General features: G+C 35.8%; 3 protein-coding genes across 7 annotated transcripts in view; 2 read left to right on the top strand and 1 right to left on the bottom strand.

Annotated features, from left to right (window-relative positions):
• The window catches only part of LOC117325202 (p21-activated protein kinase-interacting protein 1-like), a 13,024-nt gene extending 11,410 nt beyond the window's left edge, over positions 1-1,614 (top strand). The window contains exon 9 of the mRNA XM_033881275.1: positions 846-1,614. Within this exon, the coding sequence (XP_033737166.1) occupies positions 846-1,343 (498 nt within the window). The 3' untranslated portion in view covers positions 1,344-1,614. The remainder of the gene's footprint in view (positions 1-845) is intronic.
• On the bottom strand, positions 1,340-16,120 carry LOC117325204 (transmembrane protein 14C-like). Of its 2 annotated transcripts, none has more exons than XM_033881281.1 (4): positions 15,959-16,120; positions 6,349-6,450; positions 3,338-3,425; positions 1,340-2,225 (listed from the first exon to the last, which is right to left on the bottom strand). In XM_033881281.1, the coding sequence occupies exons 1-4, from the start codon at positions 16,032-16,034 to the stop codon at positions 2,180-2,182; spliced, it is 312 nt and encodes a 103-aa protein (XP_033737172.1). In that variant the 5' UTR covers positions 16,035-16,120; the 3' UTR covers positions 1,340-2,179. The 2 variants fall into 2 exon arrangements, with proteins under 2 accessions (XP_033737172.1, XP_033737171.1); XM_033881280.1 differs by lacking the exon at positions 3,338-3,425 and adding an exon at positions 3,218-3,305 and having other exon boundaries at positions 15,959-16,118.
• Positions 16,082-21,441, top strand: LOC117325203 (proteasome assembly chaperone 3-like). Of its 4 annotated transcripts, none has more exons than XM_033881278.1 (5): positions 16,083-16,195; positions 16,624-16,725; positions 18,583-18,672; positions 19,953-20,289; positions 20,347-21,441. In XM_033881278.1, exons 4-5 carry the CDS (start codon positions 20,207-20,209, stop codon positions 21,173-21,175), a joined length of 912 nt encoding a protein of 303 aa, XP_033737169.1. In that variant the 5' UTR covers positions 16,083-16,195; positions 16,624-16,725; positions 18,583-18,672; positions 19,953-20,206; the 3' UTR covers positions 21,176-21,441. The 4 variants fall into 4 exon arrangements, with proteins under 4 accessions (XP_033737170.1, XP_033737169.1, XP_033737168.1 ...); XM_033881277.1 differs by having other exon boundaries at positions 19,953-21,188; positions 21,249-21,441; XM_033881279.1 differs by having other exon boundaries at positions 16,082-16,195; positions 19,953-21,441.

Here is a 21,441-nt window from a genome sequence, read left to right as displayed (position 1 = left end):
TCCTTCCTAAGTGTTGTGAAGGGCGCGAGAGGTTGAGGTTTGATGGTACAGTGATGACTTGTTTCTTGTGCACCGCGCACTACTGTCTGTAACTGTAAGTCGATAAAACGTATTCATTCTTTGATGCTGCTGTAGGTTGCTTTCTATATAAAACTTTGGATAGAGTTTAAAACTGAAATTTTATTGGATGCAACTTTGTAATTATTGTTATTGTTGTAACATAGTTTTAAACTTTGAAATTTTATTGCATTATTGTTGAATAAAACATGATTCAATTTCGAAACTGACCAGACTGAATGTCCTGTAAAGGATTTGAAAGTTTGGCACCCACTGTAAAGATATCATAAAGGCTTGCGGTAAAAATCTCATGGAGGCTTGTAAAAATTTGATGGCAAAGATTTTATAAAGGCCTTTGGTCAAGATATAAGGGAGCTGTAGTAAAGATCTCGTAGAGGTCTGTGGTAAATATCTCTCGAGGGCATGTAGTAAAGGTCTCATAGAGGTCTGTGGTCTAGATCTTGTAAAGGCATGTGCTAAAGATCATGTACAGGCCTGAGGTAAATGTCTCATGGAGGCCTGTGCGAAAAATCTTGTAAAGGGCCCGTGATAGATCTCATAAAGACCTCTGGTAAATATGGACACAGTTTGTACAAAGAAAGAACTGTTGTGTTGCAGTTTCGTTCAAACCTGTCATTCTGCTGATGTTTTACCTTGACACCACTAGGAAGTCGAAGTCCATGGACAAATTATATCTTCAATCATTCCATTTAATATAGATATTGTGTTCATTGAAAGATTTTTGCCTTCATTAGATGGCACTCATGAAATTCTGTTGTATATTTCAGGATGAAGTGCATACTGCTCTTGTAGTTTCCCATAACACCACCTTCAGAGTGACGTGCATGGCAGTGTCCGTGTTCAAAAGTAAATCCAAAGAAGGCACAAAGAAAGATTCTCAGCATGTCAATGTCAAAAAAATAAAAGGTGAATCACAGGAGGTTGTCACGGATACAAAGACAGAAAAATCACAGAAGGAGGCATCAAAAGGCACATCTCGGGACAAATCACAGGTGGCTGATAAAAAGTTGAAAAAAGTTGGGAAAGTCTCCAGGAAAAGAAAGACTGAAACAGAATCACAGGATTCTGGAGTTAATGTGTCACATGAAGTTCGCAGTGAGAATGAAAGCACGAAAACAAAGAAAGTCAAATTCAGTGAAACTGTTACATCAGAAAAAACAACAAAGAAACTTAAAAAAATCAAACAGAAAAAAGAAGTCGCAAAATCTAAATGCCATGTTACGTTTCCAGATGGTAAACAGAAGAAAAAGAAGATGAAATCTTGATTTACAATAAACAATTTTATTCACAGAATATCTTAATGATTTATAGTTGTATGTCAATCAGTCTTAAACATTAACAGAACACAAACAAATACTTCACGATGTACACTCATCTCCCTTTCCACAAATTTTATTCAGATTATATGATGTAAAATGAATTGTATCTGCGATACTATATTGAGGAATATTTGATACAAATTAACATTTTTTGTAGCACCAAAGAATAAACCATTGTCTACATTGCAAGTAGCCCTCAATTCAAATGTTAGTATATGTATATTTAAAAAAAAAAAAAAAAAAAAAATACATATGTGCTCCCTCATTCCTGTTGTTGACTATAGGCTATTTCAAGTTCCCTCTTTCCCACTGTCGACTATAGTCAACAGGCTAAGCTGACATAATTCAGAATGTACATGTAGCTAGCAATTTGGTTTAACTCTTCTGTACTTATGTTGTTTCTGGATTCTGTACAGCAAATAGTTAATAGGCTCGCCCCCACAAGTCTAAACCAAATTGCTAGCTACATGTGCATTCTGAATAATGTCGGCTTAGCCTGTTGACTATAACTAGTAAATATAATATCAAAGTTTAGTTTCATTTAATTTTATTAAAACCATGTTAAATATTTACTTCTATGATTCAGATTCGACTCATTTTATATATATATATAAGTTTGTTGCATAAAGTGTCTGACAAATGCAGTTGAATGAAGGATGGAACAAGTTATAAAACACTTTCAACCCATATTATGGCAAGGAAACTGAACATACTTCAGTATTTTACATTCAAATAATTAATTTTTTATGACATTGAAATTCTCAAACTATCCACTTCTCCATTTACTTCTGGGTTAGCCTGTATCCAAATCTTGCCACCATAAGTATGCTGAAAATAAATAGGTACATATTTATTAAGGAAATAGCTACCATTGGACATATGAACATCATTACAACGGAACAATTTGGTAGTAATGTAATCAAAATTTCTATAATCAACATTACTAGTTGATTGTTCATTCTAATCCTATATGCTATACACACCTCGCCACCAAAGCAAATGACAATTTTCTAATGAAAATATTGACAGTGCAAATTTAACTACAAGTGTCTACTGTAAATCACTTCAATTTTGCATGGGATTAATTTTCACGTTGATATGTGGGATGTGTCTATCACAAATTCAATTTCTTTGCGATTATTTGTAAGCAAATAACGCTTTTGGATGGTGGTCAAACTAAAAGATACTGGTCTAGGAGTCTTGTGGAGTTCTTGATTTACAATCTAATAACGCATCATTCGTGAATTTAAAGACATTTCTAGATCCAACATTTTCAAAATTATGCTGTCCCGAATGTGTCTGAAGAGTAAGTTCGCAAAATATAATATTTGTGAAATCTAAATGATTTACAGTATACCCTATAACTAAATTTCATGGGTTCTGAAAATTATGTAATTACAGAAATATGGATGAAAATCGCTGTCTGATCTAAATTGTCAGATTTCAGGTTAACATGCTCCTGAATTCCATAATGTAGTGCGAAAAAAACAACAGGATCAAACGGAACATCAACATACATGTTGTATAATGCCATTGAAAAATAGACTACAGTAGTTTAATTACAAATAACTTTGCTTTATTATTCATCTATCATTGATGAGATCTACTATGAAGGGATGTACAAAATTTGACCTGGACCTAATGGTTTTGACTTTTGACCTCGTATTTTTGTGAACTAAACATCTTGACCAAGTCTCATTTAGATTAGCGATAAATTCTGCAGTTATCAGCTGGAAACTCAATTTGTGGACAGATGGAGTGATTACTAGTGCACCATGTGACTTAGCTTCTGTTTCTAACACAAAACCACTGCTCCTTACCTCAGGCCAGCAACCACCCCAGCAGGCATGACCTTCTGTGTTTTGTAGAACCTTGACCCCATGACAGTCAACAGGAGACCACTAACCACTACAATATAGAAAAACATGAGTGTCTCTCACCTCAAAATCAACACTAGACCTGCTGGCATGAACTTCCCTGAACCATAAAATCTGGATCCCATGACAAGAGCCAATATACAACAGGTCACTGAAAACAAAGACCCAGGTGTTCAAGCTGTGTAATCCTCTTTTGACAGAATTCCCATCACCAGCAGAGTATTCTGATTGAGTGTAACTTTATGCTTTAGGTAATGTACATTGTTTTGCCTTACTTACCAAATAGAATATCTTGACTCAATTTCCCTTTGGTCTCTGATATTGTCAAACTCTGACTTTAAGTGTTGTTTTTCAGATCACCTGAGACAAAGTCTCTAGTGACCTGGAGTTAATTGCCTTTTGTCCGTCGTCCGTCCTTAAACAATTTACATTTTCAACTTCTTCTCCAAAACCGCTGAACCAAATTGAATGAAATTTGGCAGGAAGCTTCCATGGCCAAAGGTCAACCAAAATTGTGAATTATATGGTCCCCAACCCCTAGGTGCTAGGCAGGGCCAAAAAGGGTCAAATTGACTAAAATTTCAAAAATTTTCTTCTCGACTTCCAGATATGGTAGAAACAAATACTCTTCCCAGATAGAAAGGTCTAAAGGTGCTTTACCAAAATTGTGAATTTCATGACCCTGGGGTCTCATGTTTGCCCCTGGGGAGGGGGTCAACTTTGCTATAATTTATATAGGAAAATCACATTTTTGACTATCATTTGTTTTATTTCTATAGTAATTCATTCTAACTTGGTTAACGTTATCAGCATGGGATGACAGTTTGATGGTATGCACGTGTTGGTCTTGACCAACCCCCAGGGGCTGATGGGCGGGGCCAAAAAGGGTCATATTAGTTGAAAATTAAGAAATCTTTTCAAGATGCAAATAAGATAGAATCAAATACTTTTCACAGATGAAAGAGTCTTAGGTGCTTTACCAAAATTGTGAATTTCATGACCCTGGGGTCTCACGTTTGTCCCTGGGAAGGGGGTCAACTTCGCTATAGTTTATATAGGAAAATTAATTTTTCACTATCATTTGTTTCATTTCTTCTGGAATTCATTCTAACTTGGTAAACATTGTCAGCATGGGATGACAGTTTGATGGTATGCACATGTTGGCCTTGACCGACCCCCAGGGGCTGATGGGTGGGGCCAAAAAGGGCCAAATTGACTAAAATTTCAAAAATCTTCTTCTCAACTTCCAGATATGGTAGAATCAAATACTCTATAGAGATAGAAAGGTCTTAAGGTGCTTTACCAAAATTGTGAATTTCATGACCCTGGGGTCTCATGTTTGCCCCTGGGGAGGGGTCAACTTTGCTATAGTTTATATAGGAAAAAGGGTCAAATTTACAGAAATATTTCAAAACTCAGGTGACCGGTAAGGCCCATGGGCCTCTTGTTTTTCCTTAAAAACATTACAGTTCACACATTTTATATTTATAAATCTATACACTAACATGTAAAAAAAATCAACAAGATTTAATCTGCTAGGCCTTTCTGTTGTAAAGGAACATTTTTAGGTCACCTGAGACAAAGTCTCAAGTGACCTATTCTAATCCCCTTTTGTCCGTCGTCGTGCGTCGTCCGTCGTGCGTCCGTAAACAATTTACATTTTCGACTTCTTCTCCAAAACCCCTAAACCCAAATTCCATGAAATTTGGCAGGAAACTTCTATGGCTAAAGGTCAACCAAAATTGTAAATTATATGGTCCCCACCCCCCCAGGGGCCTGAGGGGCGGGGCTAAAAAGGGGTCAAATTGACTAAAACTTAAAAAATCTTCTTCTCTACTCTCAGATATGGTGGAATCAAACACTCTTCATAGATGGAAGGGTCTTAAGGTGCTTTACCAAAATTGTAAATTTCATGACCCAAGGGTCTCACATTTGCCCCTGGGGAGGGGGTAAACTTTACAATAGTTTATATAGGGAAATCACATTTTTGACTTTTATTTGTTTTAGTTCTATTGGAATTCATTCTAATTTGGTAAACATTGTCAGCATGGGATGACAGTTTGATGGCATGCACATGTTGGCCCTGACTGACCCCCAGGGGCTGATGGGCGGGGCTAAAAAGGGCCAAATTGACTGAAATTTTCAAAAATCTTCTTCTCAAGACCAAAATAAGGTGGAATCAAATATTCTTTTTAGTTAGAAGGGTCTTAAGGTGCTTTACTAAAATTGTGAATTTCATGACCCTGGGGTCTCAAGTTTGCCCCTGGGGAGGGGGTAAACTTTACTATAGTTTATATAGGGAAATCACATTTTTTACTATAATTTGTTTGAATTCTATTGGAATTCATTCTAACTTAGTTAACATTATCACCTTGTGAAGGCAGTGTGATGGTATACACATGTTGGCCCTGACTGACCCCAGGGGCTAATGGGCGAGGTTAAAAAGGGCCAAATTGACTGAAATTTAAAAAATCTTCTTCTCAAGACGGAAATAAGGTGGAATCAAATACTCTTTATAGTTGGAAGCATCTTAAAGTGCTTTACTAAAATTTTGAATTTCATGACCCCGGGGTCTCAAATTTGGCCCTGGGGAGGGGGTATACTTTACTATAGTTTAAATAGGGAATTCACATTTTTGACTGATTTGTTTGATTTCTATTGGAATTCATTCTAACTTGATTAACATTTTCAGCATGGGATGAAAGTTTGATAATATGCACAAGTTGTTCCTGACTGACCCCTAGGGGCTTATGGGCGAGGTTAAAAAGGGCCAAATTGACTGAAATTAAAAAAAATCTTAGGGGCTTATGGGCGGGGCCAAAAATGGTCAATTAAATTAACTGAAATATTTCAAATCTCAGGTGACCGTTAAGGCCCATGGGCCTCTTGTTGTATCATTATTTTGTGCCTGCAAGCAATGTCCACAGTCATGTGTATGTAGCCACACTTTTGTTTGCCAAGATCTGTGTTTTCCCCTGTTGGGAAAGAAAATCAGCGGTCTTTGGACCCTTACATGACCTGGTATGAACAGTGAATATACATGATTTAAAACAGTTTTGATTCACATTACTTACCAAGTGAAAGCATAACATTTTTGGGGTCCTGTGATGTTTGGTAGGCACCATACCCCATCAGCCCTCCGCAGATCACACCTGCGGCCAAGGAAGGGACACTGCCTGTGACAAACAAAAAAGGAATCTGTTTAAAATGAGAATTAGACATGTAACAATGAAGTGACATGATTTTTTTTTTTTTTTTTGTAACTTACATTTTATTCATCAAAATATATATGTATACAGGTACAAATTACATAATTTAATTCATTTTTTTTATTATCCATGCATGCCACGAACAAAACATACACACATACACACATGCACCACACCACACACATACACATATACAAGATGTACATGTATTATATATACTAATATACTGAAATTGATAAACTAATAAAGATATTACTTAAAGACATAAATGTCAAAAATATATCACAATAATCCAAAATCCATCCATCCATCCATCCATACATACATAATACAATACATACATACAATACAAAACATACAAAACATACATACAATACATACAATACATACCATACATACATACATACATACATACATACATACATACATAGAGTACATACATACATACATAGAGTACATACATACATACATAGAGTACATACATACATACAATACAATACATACATACCCACATACATAAGCATACATAAGCACATACATTGCACATACTTACATACATACATACACACACATACATACAATACTAGACAGACTGACAGACAGACACAGAAAAAAGTAAAGATAGTGAAGACTTAGTCAAAAAGGAAAAAAAAAAAAAAAAGAAATTGTTGAGAAAAAGAACAAATATGCAACAGAAACAGATGGAGAAATAGGGTGGGAGGTAGGCTAGGAGAGTTGTTTGACCATGTCAAGGTTGACTTTTATATATATACTGTAACAACTACAACTGTACTACAGAGACATATTACAAGAACAAATTGGTAGAATTAAAAATATATATGGTGGGAAAAAAAAAAAAAATTCTTAAGACAAATTTATTAATTTTTGCCACTTACTCCACTCTAAATCAAACCTTTCCTTGGCTGATACACCTTTACCAGTAGCAATATATTTTTGAACTCTGAAGTGATCCTTAATGGTATTAATTAATGAGTCTATATGTAATGAATTATGGAAGCACCTCATTCTGTAAATGTACTGTTTTATAATAATTATTATTTCATTGTCAACTCTATTTATAGGTGGATAATTATTAGTAATTAGTCCAAAGAGAAAGGATTTTTTGTTCACAGAAAAGGGGATTAATAACGCCTGCAGTAGCGTTTCAAAACTTTGTAATAGTGTCTGAACTTCAATGCATTCCCATAAAATATGTATAACAGTTTCTCTTTCAGAATTACACAAGACACAAACAGGAGAGTTTACCACACCCACTTTACACAAGAATGAATTTGTTGTTAAAAAATGGTGTACCACTCGGAACTGGAACCACTGAAGCTTTGTATTTTTTGTCACTAAAAACGGAATTTTAAAATAGTTTTTCCAATCAGTATCATTTAAATCTTCAAAAATTAAATCCCACTTCCTTCTACCAGATGGCATTATGTTATTTTTAATAAGCTTATTATAAAAACATTTTGAGCCACTGAGTCTGGTGTGCTCAAAAAACGGTTTTAGAATTAGTGGTATAAAAGGACAGGCTAAGTTATATAAACTTAAATCAAAACTAGATATTAACCTTTTTATTGCAGATGTGAAGCCATAGTACTGTAAAAAATTTGTCTCAATCTGATATTTGAGTGAGAATTCATTAAGAGAATAGAACGATCCAGTGGAAGTGTCTTTTAAAACATGGTATATATTAACTACACCTTTTTTAAACCAATTTTTATACAATATCGGTTTTCCTCCAACACATATTTTTTTGTTATACCAAAGAGGTATTTCTAGGATTGACTCATTATTTTCCAAATGTTCTTGACATAAATTATATTTATACCATGATTTAAAAACATCTTTCCAAAACTGATTCTTACAAATATTCATGCATGTATGTATATATTCATTACCACAGTGTGCTAGCAAATCAATATCAATATGAGTCTTCAAGATTGACTGCCATTTTTCTGTAGTTTGGAACAATCTCTTGATCCAATTTAATTTTAACGAACAAATAAAAGAATCTATATTAATCATCTTAAGGCCTCCATTTGCATAATCTTGCACTACTACATCTCTTTTAATTTTGTCTGGCCCACCATTCCATAGATAATTAAAAAGAATAGAATTCAGTTTTTTAAGAAAATTTTCATTTGGATTTGGGAGCGAGATAAAAAGGTGATTTAATTGTGAAACAAGCAGTGATTTAATTATGTGAATTCTACCAATAGGAGTTAAAGATCTTCTACTCCAAGTTTTTATTAATGATTTTAGCTTAATTAATTTTTTGTCAAAATTGAGTTTTGGAATCTCATGTAAATCAACACTAAATTCAATACCTAAAAGTGTAAATTTGTTCCTACCCCACTGCAAATTTAGTTCTGGTAAAAAGGAATCTTGTGAATATTTTTTATGCCCAATCCAAATTACCTGAGTTTTATCAACATTAATTTTTAAGCCTGAAATTTTTGCATATTCACTCAGTTCTTTAATTGCCTCAGACAAAGAATTTTGTGATCCATCTAAAATAAGTGATGTGTCGTCAGCATACTGGGAAACTAATACTGGACAATTGTCAATATCTATACCATTAATATTATCATTATTTCTTAACCTGACTGCCAAAACTTCAGCACATAATATAAACAAATATGGGGCGATTGGATCCCCTTGACGGCAGCCCCGCTTGATATTCAGAGAAGACGATAAATTTCCTCCCTGATTAATTACTGAATATGCATTTCTATGTAAAGCTTTGACCCAAGTCGAAATACCAACACCAAAACCAAAAAAAGTCAAAACTTTATCAATAAAATCCCAAGACACAGAGTCAAAAGCCTTTTCAAAATCTAACATTAATAACATCCCCGAAATATCATTTTCCTCAGTATATTGCATTATATCATAGATCAATCTTGTATTAACCCCTATATACCTCCCTGAAAGAAAACCTGTTTGATCCCTATCTATTATCTTATCTAAAACACTTCTGATCCTAAAAGCTATAGTCCCTGATGCAATTTTATAAACAATATTCAGTAGAGAAATTGGCCTCCAATTTTTTATAAAATGTCTCGCTTTATCTGCTTTAGGAATACAAGTAATAACCCCTTGTCTTTGAGTAATTGATAGTTCCCCCCTTTGATAACCATAATTAACAGATCTAACAACAAAAACTCCTAATTGTCTCCAAAAACATTTAAAAAATTCAGTTGTGAAACCATCAGATCCCGGACTTTTATTATTTTTCATATGCCTTAAGGTTTTACTGGCCTCTTCCAGAGTTATTTCCCCTTCTAAATTATGTGAGTCATGATAGGATAATTTTGGAACATCACAATCGTAAAGAAACTGGTCCAAATTAATCTCCTCTTGTATATCAGTAGAATCATAAAGTTTTCTATAAAAATTACTTACTTCCTCCAATATATCTTCCTGTTTTGTCAAAATTTTACCATTGTCTTTTTGTAACTTGGGTATAATTTTTGATGTAAAATTTCTGCTTTCTAGACTGAAAAAATAACTTGTTGGCTTTTCCCCTTCCTCAACCCACCTAACTCTAGATCGAATCATACTACCTTTCACCTTCTGTGCTCTTATGACTTCTAATTCCTTTTTCTTCATATTCAGTTCTTCTATATTCACACTATCTGCAGATTCTAACTCCTCTATAACTTTCCTAAGATTAGTCTCAGTAATGTTCTGCAGTTTCTTCTTATAAGAAGAGTAAGAGATAGTTCTCCCTCGAATTTCCATTAGCACGGTTTCTAAAAACAACTGATCATTTATAGTAAGTTGTAAATCCTGGTCAGGTATATCATGCAAATTTTCATAGTTGTATACTGGGACACAGTACTGTTTCTTAACACTATCAATACAGTTATTTATAAGATTAAGATAATCAATATCATGTAATAATGAATTATTCAATTTCCATAACCCTCTACCTTTTTTGAATTCATTAACTTTCATAATTATTTTAGGTATGGAATGATCTGAACGGTAACCAGGGTCTATTCCCGAGAAATTTATGCTAGATAGTAGATTCTCTGATATAAGAAAGAAGTCGAGACGAGCTTGTCTAATAGGATTACTTTTTCTCCATGTGTACCGTCTTTTTTCCTCATGCTGTTCTCTAAAAATATCTACTAGATTATAATTATCTATAATTTCTAAAACCTTGTTTCTGGCCTGGGCATTATTTAAGTTTTTGTAGTTTTGACAATAATCAAGCTCGGGTTTTAATACAAGATTAAAATCACCACATAAAACAATATTTGAATTGTTAAAGTAATCAACAGCTTCAGAAACTTTATTATAAAAATCTGGCTTATCCATATTGGGACCATATACATTTATCAACGTAATGCGCAAACCTTCTATATCAATGTCTAGAGCTAAGAAATTACCAGTAGAATCTTTCTTTTCTCTATAAACTTTAAACTCGAAATTATTGTTTAAAAGTATAGCAACACCTCTCGCATTTGACCTAAAAGAATTAAAATAGCAATCATAACCCCATTCGTTCCTAATTAATTCTTCATTTTCTTGTGTAAAGTGGGTATCTTGTAGACAGTAGATACTATATTTATTTTCCCTGAGATAAGTGAACACATCTCTACGTTTAAGTTTATCGGATAGCCCTTGACAATTGGCCGAAACAAATGTCACACCTGCATCAGCCATAGGAACAGAGTATACATGTAGTCATGCGAGCCTACCTTCCCACAAAGTCGAGAGAAAATCAGAAGAAACAGAGAGAGAAAGAGAGAATAAAAAATCATTGAAAACATCATAACATGAAACATACATACATAAAACAGAAGCATAAGATATAAAGTGTGAAGTCTCAGTCATAGACTACTGTTACACTTACGCACTCAAGAAAAAAAAAACATTCAGAGACGAAACTACAGTGTACTTCTACTGCTGTGTTCTAAAAACCGGAAGTGACAGATTAATCTGAAAAAGGTCTTGGTCATTCGAATGCTTGTGTCAAACGGCACAATGACTCTGTGAAGCGTCTGACTGACCAAGATACAATAGTCGCATTATAATTCCGGAAAAAGCTACGTTTAGTAGCCGGAACAAATATAATGTTCGAGAAAAACATTAAATCATATGAACCTCAATTAACTTCTGGAAATACTCTTATAAAGTTGACGATCGCATTATTATAATTTCAAAAAAATATCTTGAAAGTTGAAAGTTCACGCCAATAAATAAATAAACAACTTATGACCATAATTTATTACTGTATTAACGTTATATATAGGCCTAGCCTACTGTATAAGAATAATATCCAAGACATATAAAATAGAATCACTGAAGCATGACAAGCTTACCTGTACATTGTCTCTCCGCATGGATAATTAAATCCCAGATATATAATGCCGAAGAAACGCTAAGGATATCACACACAGATACGTACAAATCTAACTGATAGATATCTAGTCACAATGACAGATCGGAGACCGGGGGATGCCTCGGTAATGTCCACAACCGATCTATAGTGTCAAAAATTCACTGTATCTGTTTATAGTATTAGCGGAAATTTCCATCTTTACATAGATAGTCCTCATTTAATGGTGTGTCATGGAAAAGTCTACGTTTCCTACCGTCCTTCAATATTACGAAAAGTTTTCCGTCTGTACTGAAAGAGTTTTTAACACAGTCTAGTTTGTATGCTTCTCTCAGGCGATCTTGATTGTGTTTGGTGAGATCCTCGAATATGGTAATTCCTGAATTTCTCAACACTCTCCTCTCCTTCAGAATTTCGAATTTCTTGGTTCTGTGGGTGAACTTTACAATAATGTTTCTCTTTCTACCAGTCACAAATTTCCCCAGTCGGTGGGCTATGTCAATATCCTCTTTGGCAAGAGATACTTTTAACCTAGAGTTTACAAACTTGGTCACCTTTTCCTTACACTCTTCCACAGTCTCTTTTTCCGAAGGATCGTCCAAACCGAATATCCGGATGGAATTTTTTCGACCGTGCTGTTCTAAGTCATTTAACTGATTGTTCATTTCCATCCTCGAAACTTGTAATTCTGCACAAGTACATCGAAGGTTTGTAACAGTCTCTCGTAGTTCATCATTCTCCTTCTCTAAATCGAAGATCCTACTTTCGTAAGAGTCGATAAGTTCCCGATTTTCTTTCCTAATATCGTCCTTCAACCTTGCAAATTTTTCTTCCATTTTGTCTGTGATACGGTCGATCTTTTTGTCCATCTCCGTCTTTGTTACTAACTTAGAGAGCATCGCAGAAATTTCTTCCAATCTTTCATCGGTTGTTTTAGCAGAGGTTGAAGTAGTTCTACCTGCAGTACCAGTTTTACCCATGATTAAAGTCCAATTCCAGTATAGGTGTGCACACTACACTATATAATTCCACAGGTAAACGTATATACGCGTAAAGGTGCGTCGTTAACAGTAGTCACACGGTAAGGTCTAATCCATTGTGATTTTTTTCGAAGCCTCAAAAGTCACTTTATGCACATTTAAGAGCAAAAATTTTCAGATGATATGAGTCTAGAGTTCATCAGCCAAATGTTGTGCAAAAATCATAGTTGTTGGAGTTCTTAAAACTTCCGAAAATGTATAAAAATACTGGAGCCAAACAACAGTCAACTTTCCTGGTCCGTGTGACCTTGACCTCCTTGACCTGATTTTTTTATTTCATCAGTATTCAGGTGAATGCATCGAATAATTTTACTTTTATTTAAGTGTGCCATAATTTAGAAGTATCAAATTTGATTCAGAAAAATGAGAAGAACACAGGAAATAAACCAAGGAACTAAGGTACACTCCAGACAATTACTCTGATTTTGAGGAGGCATTTGATTCCATTCACAGAGAGCCTTTGGTCTATCAAGAAGTTATATGGGATCCCAGATAATCCAATCAGAATAGTCAAAATTCTATATGAAACTTTTGAATGTGAAGTGTTAGAATATAGTGAAGAACCTGACTAGTTCCAAATAACAGCAGGAGTGAAACAGGGTTGCTCATTGTCTGGAGTTCCCATTTGATGGTAATAGATCTAGACTTCATAATGAAAAGAACAACAGAAAGAGAACCAAAAGGAATAAGATTGGACTTCATCACAAAACTGGAAGATCTAGACTGGCAATTTTGCTCTACTCGCTTCAAAATTTCAGAATATCAAACAAAAGTCACAACGATTATATTGTTTTCTGATCAATCCCAAAATTCATATGCACAACTTGGGATCAAGGAGAACCTACATATGAAGATTTCTGAAAGATCCCTTCAGTACTTTCTGAGAAATAGCGATAACAAACTTCAATTGTCAAAATCCAAGATGGCTGCCTGTCGGCCATGTTGTTTTTTGATTGGTCTCAAAATGCAATATGCATAAATATGGACCAAGGGCAACCTAAATATGAAATTTGAGAAAGATCCCTTCAGTGCTTTCTGAGAAATAGCGATAACAAGAATTGTTGAGGGAGGGAGGAATGGACGGACAGAGGGATCACGGACGCGGGGCGATTTGAATAGCCCACCATCATCAGATGGGCAATTCAAATCGCCTTGCGTCCGTGATGTGTACATGAATGTAAATGAAGGAAATGGCTATAAAGATGAGACAAATACACAGTATACTTGTAAAATCATTTAATGTGGTTCGATGAGGTAATATTTTGTTATAGTGTCCGATTTGTTAGCACGGTAACAAGTGTAACTTCGAGCAGAACTTCCATTTCTGCTCTATCCTGTCTGTGCATGCTCTATTAATAGTCGTTTGCAGCGATTAATTTTCGAAATCCAGATCAAAGTCACATTTTCAAAAACTTTTATTTTTAAGAATTTTGGTTATCTTCAGGCTTTGAGTGTTGTATTACTGTAAAGTTTATAACTTTTACTAGTTGAAAAATATACAAGATTCCCGTTTACTTTTGTTTTTATAGCATAAACCCATTTCAATGATGGAATGCCCCCTTTAAACATAGAAGTGAAACTTGGAAAAAGAACAGAGCGAGACAAAAAGAAGCTTGACACCTTTTAGAACAGATGCCTGAAACAACTGCTGAGAATAAGATATCCTATATATGAAAAGTTTCATCGCAGAACAGGAACACCAAGGGTCAGCGAAGCAATAGCAAACAGGAAATAGAAATCGATTGGCCATGTACTAAGAATATCTTTCTATATAAATCAATGTAATCATTTTGTGTCGTTATCACACTTTCTGTAACATATATATTTGTGGAGAGGGCTTTTCTAAGTTGTAATAACTTGTGCCCGATCCTTTTGTTTATAACAATAAAATATTTTCAAATCAAATCAATGGGTACCACCGGGATCTGTATCACTATACTGACATGGCATCCAGAGGGAAAGAGAAAAGTACCGACCAAAACCAACATGGAGGACTTAACTGAGGAATGGTCAAGGCTGGGATGGAGTAGTTGAACGTCAGCAAAGGCAGCAACTAGAGATAGGGACAGGTGGTGGCAGTGTATCAGGGACAAAATAGAACAATGATATGGCATTTTGGGGTAAATGAATATCTCACTTATCCATATATATGTAAGATAGGTGTCATGTCACGCCAGATTTTACCGTATTTGCACCAAAATCTTAACAACACCAAATGGTGTCGGAGAATTCCAAATTTTCATATAGTAGTGTGCTCTGGCCCTAAACCAGACTTGATGTCAGAGCCTAAGGAAACTTGGCCTAGGGACCAAGAGGAACTTAGCTTTGAAAAATGACAAAGATCCCTTCAGTCCTTTCTGAGAAATGGTGACAACAATCTTCAATTGTCAAAATCCAAGATGGTCGCCTGCTGGCCATGTTGTTTTCCGATCGATCCCAAAATGCAATATACACAGCTAAGGACCAAGGGGAACATACATATGAAATGCGAGAAAAATTCCTTGCGTACTTTCTGAGAAATAGCGATGATAAGAATCATTGAGGGAGGGATGGACAGAGGACGGTCCAAGGATGCAAGGCAATTTGAGTAGCCTTGACTTCAGTTATTATAGTTCCTATTCCTGGAAAGTGGAGAAAAAGAAACCTTTATGGCAGACACAAACATATAGTGAGTGGGGTTAACAGAACTAAGGGACGGGACATATTTTAGGCCTCAGTTTTTTTTATTAGGGCTATTAGGTTAAACCAGGGACATACATGTAGGTAGTATGTCCCTGGTTAAACTTTGGACAATTATTCCAGTTGTCTCCCTGTAACAAGGTTATTTCGTGTGAAAAGAAAGTAGGGTACACCTCAAAATAAATTCAGGAAGAATGGAATTATTTATTCATGCATAACTGTAAAGAAACGCGTTTACTTTACAGAAATACGAGTAAAACGTGTATACATTATATACAAATAATGAAAAACGCCGACTTGAAGGATTGTAACGCAATGATCATGCTTTCGGTTTGCACTTTTCAGCTGATGTAAAACAGATATAAACATTTCAAAGTAATGATAAGTACATTACCCGCTCTAGTATAACCCAGGATACCTCCAGCAGCAACTGTAACCGCATACGCAATACTGACATAATCGACAGGCATCTTTGTAAGTCTACTTGTATATCGTGGAAAACGCTCTGCGTGTCAACTCTTCACTGTCCAAACAGGAACTGAACATGTCAAGGGGCGATAACCCTGCCACTTCCAAGATGGATGCACCCAGCGATGGTAAAGTCTGTGGGTTTCCAGTAAAAACAACACAGGTGCGTATACATGGATGCGATCGCATTATGTACGGATTGTCATATGTAATATTTTTTATGTCTGTAATAGCATCAGTAGACACTCAGTATGTCATATCAACACTGAAACCTTAACAACTACAGTAACACTGACTTATTCAACAAAACCTAACATTTATTTAGACAGAGACATATCCTGGAGTATCGTAATATATAATGTCTCTGATTTAGATATCTACCAGTCTTTTGCAAATTTGTTTGTCAGTTGATCTGAAATTGGCTACTTTGGTATAAAGAATGTACAAATGCTCGTAAAAATAGTATCTGGTGTCCATTAACCTGTCTTTTGGGCTCCTCTAGAGTATCTACTCTTTGTGTCCTTGTATCCATATACTCTCTTGTACATTAATTGTTTTTTGATGTTACCAATAATGCTGGTATATTTACAGAAAGCTGTGATGGTGAACAATCAGAAAACTGACATCCTATGTAGCCACTTTGCAGACAAGCTTTTTGTGGTTGTCACACAATTTAACAAGTTAGGAAACTTGGTATGTAAATTACAAAGATTTAGAAGTACATGAACTGAAAATTACTATTGGCCAGTTTTGACTATTTAACCATGATATACATCACATTTGATAAATGTATCCTTAGACAAGGGGACAATATTTGAGTGGAAGGTTAATTGGACTCTGTAGCTATTACACTAAAATACGTACCCCATAGGGGAATTTACATCATAGATACATAATAGTTCATTTTCACAAAATAGGTGGTTTCTGCCAAAATGGAAAAAATTGTCACTATTAATTTATGGATATCCATAATTCAGTTATGGATATCCATAAATAATTACAAATATCTGTAATTGATTTTAATATTCATAATTTAATTTATGGATATCCATATTTTAGCTTGACTACATGTACAGTAGACAGTAGAGGGCGTTGATTTATGTGTATCCATGGGTGAAATATAGACTAATTTACTTTTAAACTGAAAGTGTGTCCTTTATGCAACATGTATCTGTTAACAATAAACTTGTGTAAAGTATTTACTTTACATATCACAGATAAAATGCTTTTACTTGAACTAAAGAAAATAACCATTAATTAATAGACCATTAAAAGATACTTCAACATTTCAAAAGGGATGAAGGATTATTAAAAATGTAAAAGAAATATGATGTTTGCCATGATATAAAAGTATGGTCTCAAAAATGTGTAAAAAAAAAGAGACATTTTCCCCTCTTGGATGACAAAATAAATTGTATGCTTGGTTCTTTTCTTTTTAACTCTTAATAATTGCAATCATTTACATCACCAACTACTAGCAATATACATTCATATTTCCTTAATTGTTGTTTTTTTAGCAGAAGGAATAGCCTTAATACTGAGCCTCTAATATGACCACATGCGAATCGTTCGGACATTTACAATAGACTTCCAATTTCCTAGTGTTGAGACTCTTAACACGAAAAAGAAACATGGAATTAACAAAAGACAACACTGCCACTGCATAATTTATTGACATTCCCCAAATGTTTGCCATTTAAATTGGTATACATATTTTGACATGTCATCCATCTATTGTCAGTACCCACATGATCTGTCTTCGTATAAGCTTCTGTTTCTGTCTTCGTATAAGCTTAACTCCAAACGAGTCAAATATAGAGAAGACTCCATGGAACTGAAGACAGAAAAGAAATGTATACAGATAGGTATCTGGTGTAATGATGATTAGGGTACATGCCATGGTAGGATTGAGCAGAAGCTGCAGAACAAAACGTTTTCATCATGATTATTAAGTTACTGAAAACTGCGTTAAGATTATATCTGTAAATAATCAGTGGAAAATAGTTCCGGTGGTGAACCTGCAAGAGTTATCTACCCTGCTGATTTATAAATATACACAAGTCGATTTATAAATATCCATAAATCATTGATGGATGTCCATAAATCATTTATAGATATCCATAAATAGTGACATTTTTTTCCACTTTGGCTTGCCATAAAAATAATTCGCAATTTGTTTTGATAATTTGTTTGCATTTCACATTGGGTATATGCCATTAATAATTCTTATATCAAACTATAAAATTATAGTTATACATGTTCATGAAGCATGACTTATCCGATGTGTACCCAGTATGTGTAATGCTAGGCTATTCACTAAAGGCCAGTGAAACACAATAATTGGTTGTGTGTTATAGTTTTGTTATTGTTGAAAATAGCTAGATATTGACTTTCTATACCAGAGTGGATATCTGTAGATTTTGTTTTGTTTTATTTTCTTTGTCAGATTGAACTGACCAGGGATGTTGCTGTTGATGGTGTTTTATTTTCTTTGTCAGATTGAACTGACCAGGGATGTTGCTGTTGATGGTGTTTTATTTTCTTTGTCAGATTGAACTGACCAGGGATGTTGCTGTTGATGATGCCATAACTCCTTCCAGACCTTCATATTCCACCAAAGTGCTTATGGGACGGGACGAGGTATGCTTTCTAAAGGCCAACTATAGTTAGTAAAGATCTTGTACACTTACACATGGACAGTTTCAGAATAAATTCCCCAACTAGATACTTGTCCTTCACCAGTAAAATCCTTTTACAACTAGTACTTACTTCACCCTTTTTAATAAGAAAAGTCAGTATAGCACTTTAATGGGATATTTTGTGATCACTCCTAAAATGTTATCTCCCAAGAAAGGGGCCACGAAGGAGTAGTAGTTTAAGTCTCCCGACACTTTATCACTAGCCCTCCACCTCTGGGTTGCGAGTTTGAAACCCACGTGGGGCAGTTGCCTGGTACTAACCGTAGGCTGGTGATTTTTCTCCGGGTACTCCGCCTTTCCTCCACCTCTAAAACCTAGCACGTCCTTAAATAAATAAAATAAACCAAATTCCCAAGAAAAGGTTTCCAATCAAGCATTCCTATATTTGAGTACAGCTTGTAAGAATTCTTCCCTTTGTGAGTGCTAACACTTGTCAGGAGGACTGTCCGGCTGTGATACCAGGAACACCACAGAACAGTGTTATAATATAGACAGGAGACTCCCCTTTATATAAAGAAAAAAAACAACACAATACCCGGGGGTAATAAATTGCTTTATTAGTACAATGATAAGGTCAATATTTATCATTTATCACTGCAAGAAAGGTCATATGATTTCATCCATGACAAAATATTTTTTGCAATAAATGTTTGAATTTCCATTTTTTGGTGAAATAGAAATGCAGCCAAAATAAAATTCCAACATGCAGGTAAAGTTTCTCAGCTAAAATATGATTCTTTCTGTAACCACTTAACACTTACAGTGTGGCATTTTTTCATCCCCACCAAAAAATCTAGGTATTGAGAATATTAGCCTGGAAAGGCATAGTAATTTGTGACAATAAAGCAAACGGTGGTTCATGACAACCGGTCCTGGCCATATCATATCCCATTTATTCTAATTCACCCTTGTTACAAAAGTGAAATCCTAGCATTTGTGTAATATTTCCAGGAGGTGTATTATCCCTTTTGGACAGTTACTGGTATAAATATAGATGATCACATACATACAGACATGTATAAATCCCATTAATTGATTTAGTTATGTTATGCTTATAAATACTTATCCATATATGTATGTAATTAATAAGGACTTTCTTGTTATCCTAACAGTGTTACATAGATAGATAAATTAGACTCTAGCTACCCGTGTTGTTATTATTATTACTTGTACTCAGAAAGCAGAATCAGTTTCACATAAAACGTAATTTCTGTGTTGCAGCCATTGATGCATGTTCTTGCGAAGAATGTACTTGGTAAGCTGGATATTAAGAAGCCGGTGATGTTGGCACTGGCTCTGAAGGATGAGTCGCCGAAATCTGTAGCCCAGCTGAGTGAGGCGATTAAGGGAATAGTATAACATAGAAAACAGGCATGTGCTCTACTGAACAAGGCCAAATGACAATGAAGTCAGAGGGGACTATTTATGTAGATCTGGGTCCTTCTGGACAAGGCTAGTGGTTATGGAGTAGGACTATGTACACAGACACAGGAGACAGGTCTGGGCTCTTCTGTACAATGGAGTCAGAGGGGACTGTGTATGTAGACACAGGAGACAGATCTGGGCTCTTCTGTACAATGGAGTCAGAGGGACTGTATACAGACACAGGAGACAGGTCTGGGCTCTTCTGTACAATGGAGTCGGAGGGGACTGTGTATGTAGACACAGGAGACAGGTCTGGGCTCTTCTGTACAATGGAGTCGGAGGGGACTGTGTATGCAGACACAGGAGACAGGTCTGGGCTCTTCTGTACAATGGAGTCGGAGGGGACTGTGTATGTAGACACAGGAGACAGATCTGGGCTCTTCTGTACAATGGAGTCGGAGTGGACTGTGTATGTAGACACAGGAGACAGATCTGGGCTCTTCTGTACAATGGAGTCGGAGGGAACTGTGTATGTAGACTCCAGAGATTGGTCTGGGCTCTTCTGTACAATGGAGTCGGAGGGAACTGTGTATGTAGACATAGGAGATTGGTCTGGGCTCTTCTGTACAATGGAGTCGGAGGGGACTGTGTATGTAGACACAGGAGACTGGTCTGGGCTCTTCTGTACAATGGAGTCGGAGGGGACTGTGTACACAGACACAGGAGATTGGTCTGGGCTCTTCTGTACAATGGAGTCGGAGGGGACTCTGTATGTAGACTCCGGAGATTGGTCTGGGCTCTTCTGTACAATGGAGTCGGAGGGGACTGTGTATGTAGACACAGGAGACAGGTCTGGGCTCTTCTGTACAATGGAGTCGGAGGGGACTCTGTATACAGACACAGGAGATTGGTCTGGGCTGCTCTTCTGTACAATGGAGTCGGAGGGGACTGTATATAGACACAGGAGACAGGTCTGGGCTCTTCTGTACAATGGAGTCGGAGGGGACTCTGTATACAGACACAGGAGATTGGTCTGGGCTGCTCTTCTGTACAATGGAGTCAGAGGGGACTGTATATAGACACAGGAGACAGGTCTGGGCTCTTCTGTACCATGGAGTCGGAGGGGACTATGTATGTAGACACAGGAGACAGGTCTGGGCTCTTCCGTACAGACAAGTAGACAAGCAATATCCTTGTTAAATGAGAGAAAGGATGAATCCTGATGTTTGAACTTTTATCTACTATATTGAGATCGTCAGTTGCAATAGAATAAATGTACCATGTCTCCTTCACAATACAATACATGTACCCTGTCTCCTTCACAATACAATACATGTACCCTGCC

Source organism: Pecten maximus, chromosome 4 (genome assembly GCF_902652985.1).
Source record: "Pecten maximus chromosome 4, xPecMax1.1, whole genome shotgun sequence".
Taxonomy (NCBI): domain Eukaryota; kingdom Metazoa; phylum Mollusca; class Bivalvia; order Pectinida; family Pectinidae; genus Pecten; species Pecten maximus.
This window is presented reverse-complemented; position numbering and strand designations above follow the sequence as displayed.

Bases quoted from the DNA above. Each gene is read 5' to 3' on its own strand.
- LOC117325204 (XM_033881281.1), bottom strand. From the start codon at position 16,034: ATGCCTGTCGATTATGTCAGTATTGCGTATGCGGTTACAGTTGCTGCT. The intron at 6,451-15,958 runs GTAATGTACTTA...TGTTTGTCACAG, and splicing joins CCTGGGTTATACTAGAGCGG to GCAGTGTCCCTTCCTTGGCC. The intron at 3,426-6,348 runs GTAAGTAATGTG...CTTTGTTTTCAG, and splicing joins AAATGTTATGCTTTCACTTG to TGACCTGTTGTATATTGGCT.
- LOC117325203 (XM_033881277.1), top strand. From the start codon at position 20,207: ATGTACACAGACACAGGAGACAGGTCTGGGCTCTTCTGTACAATGGAG.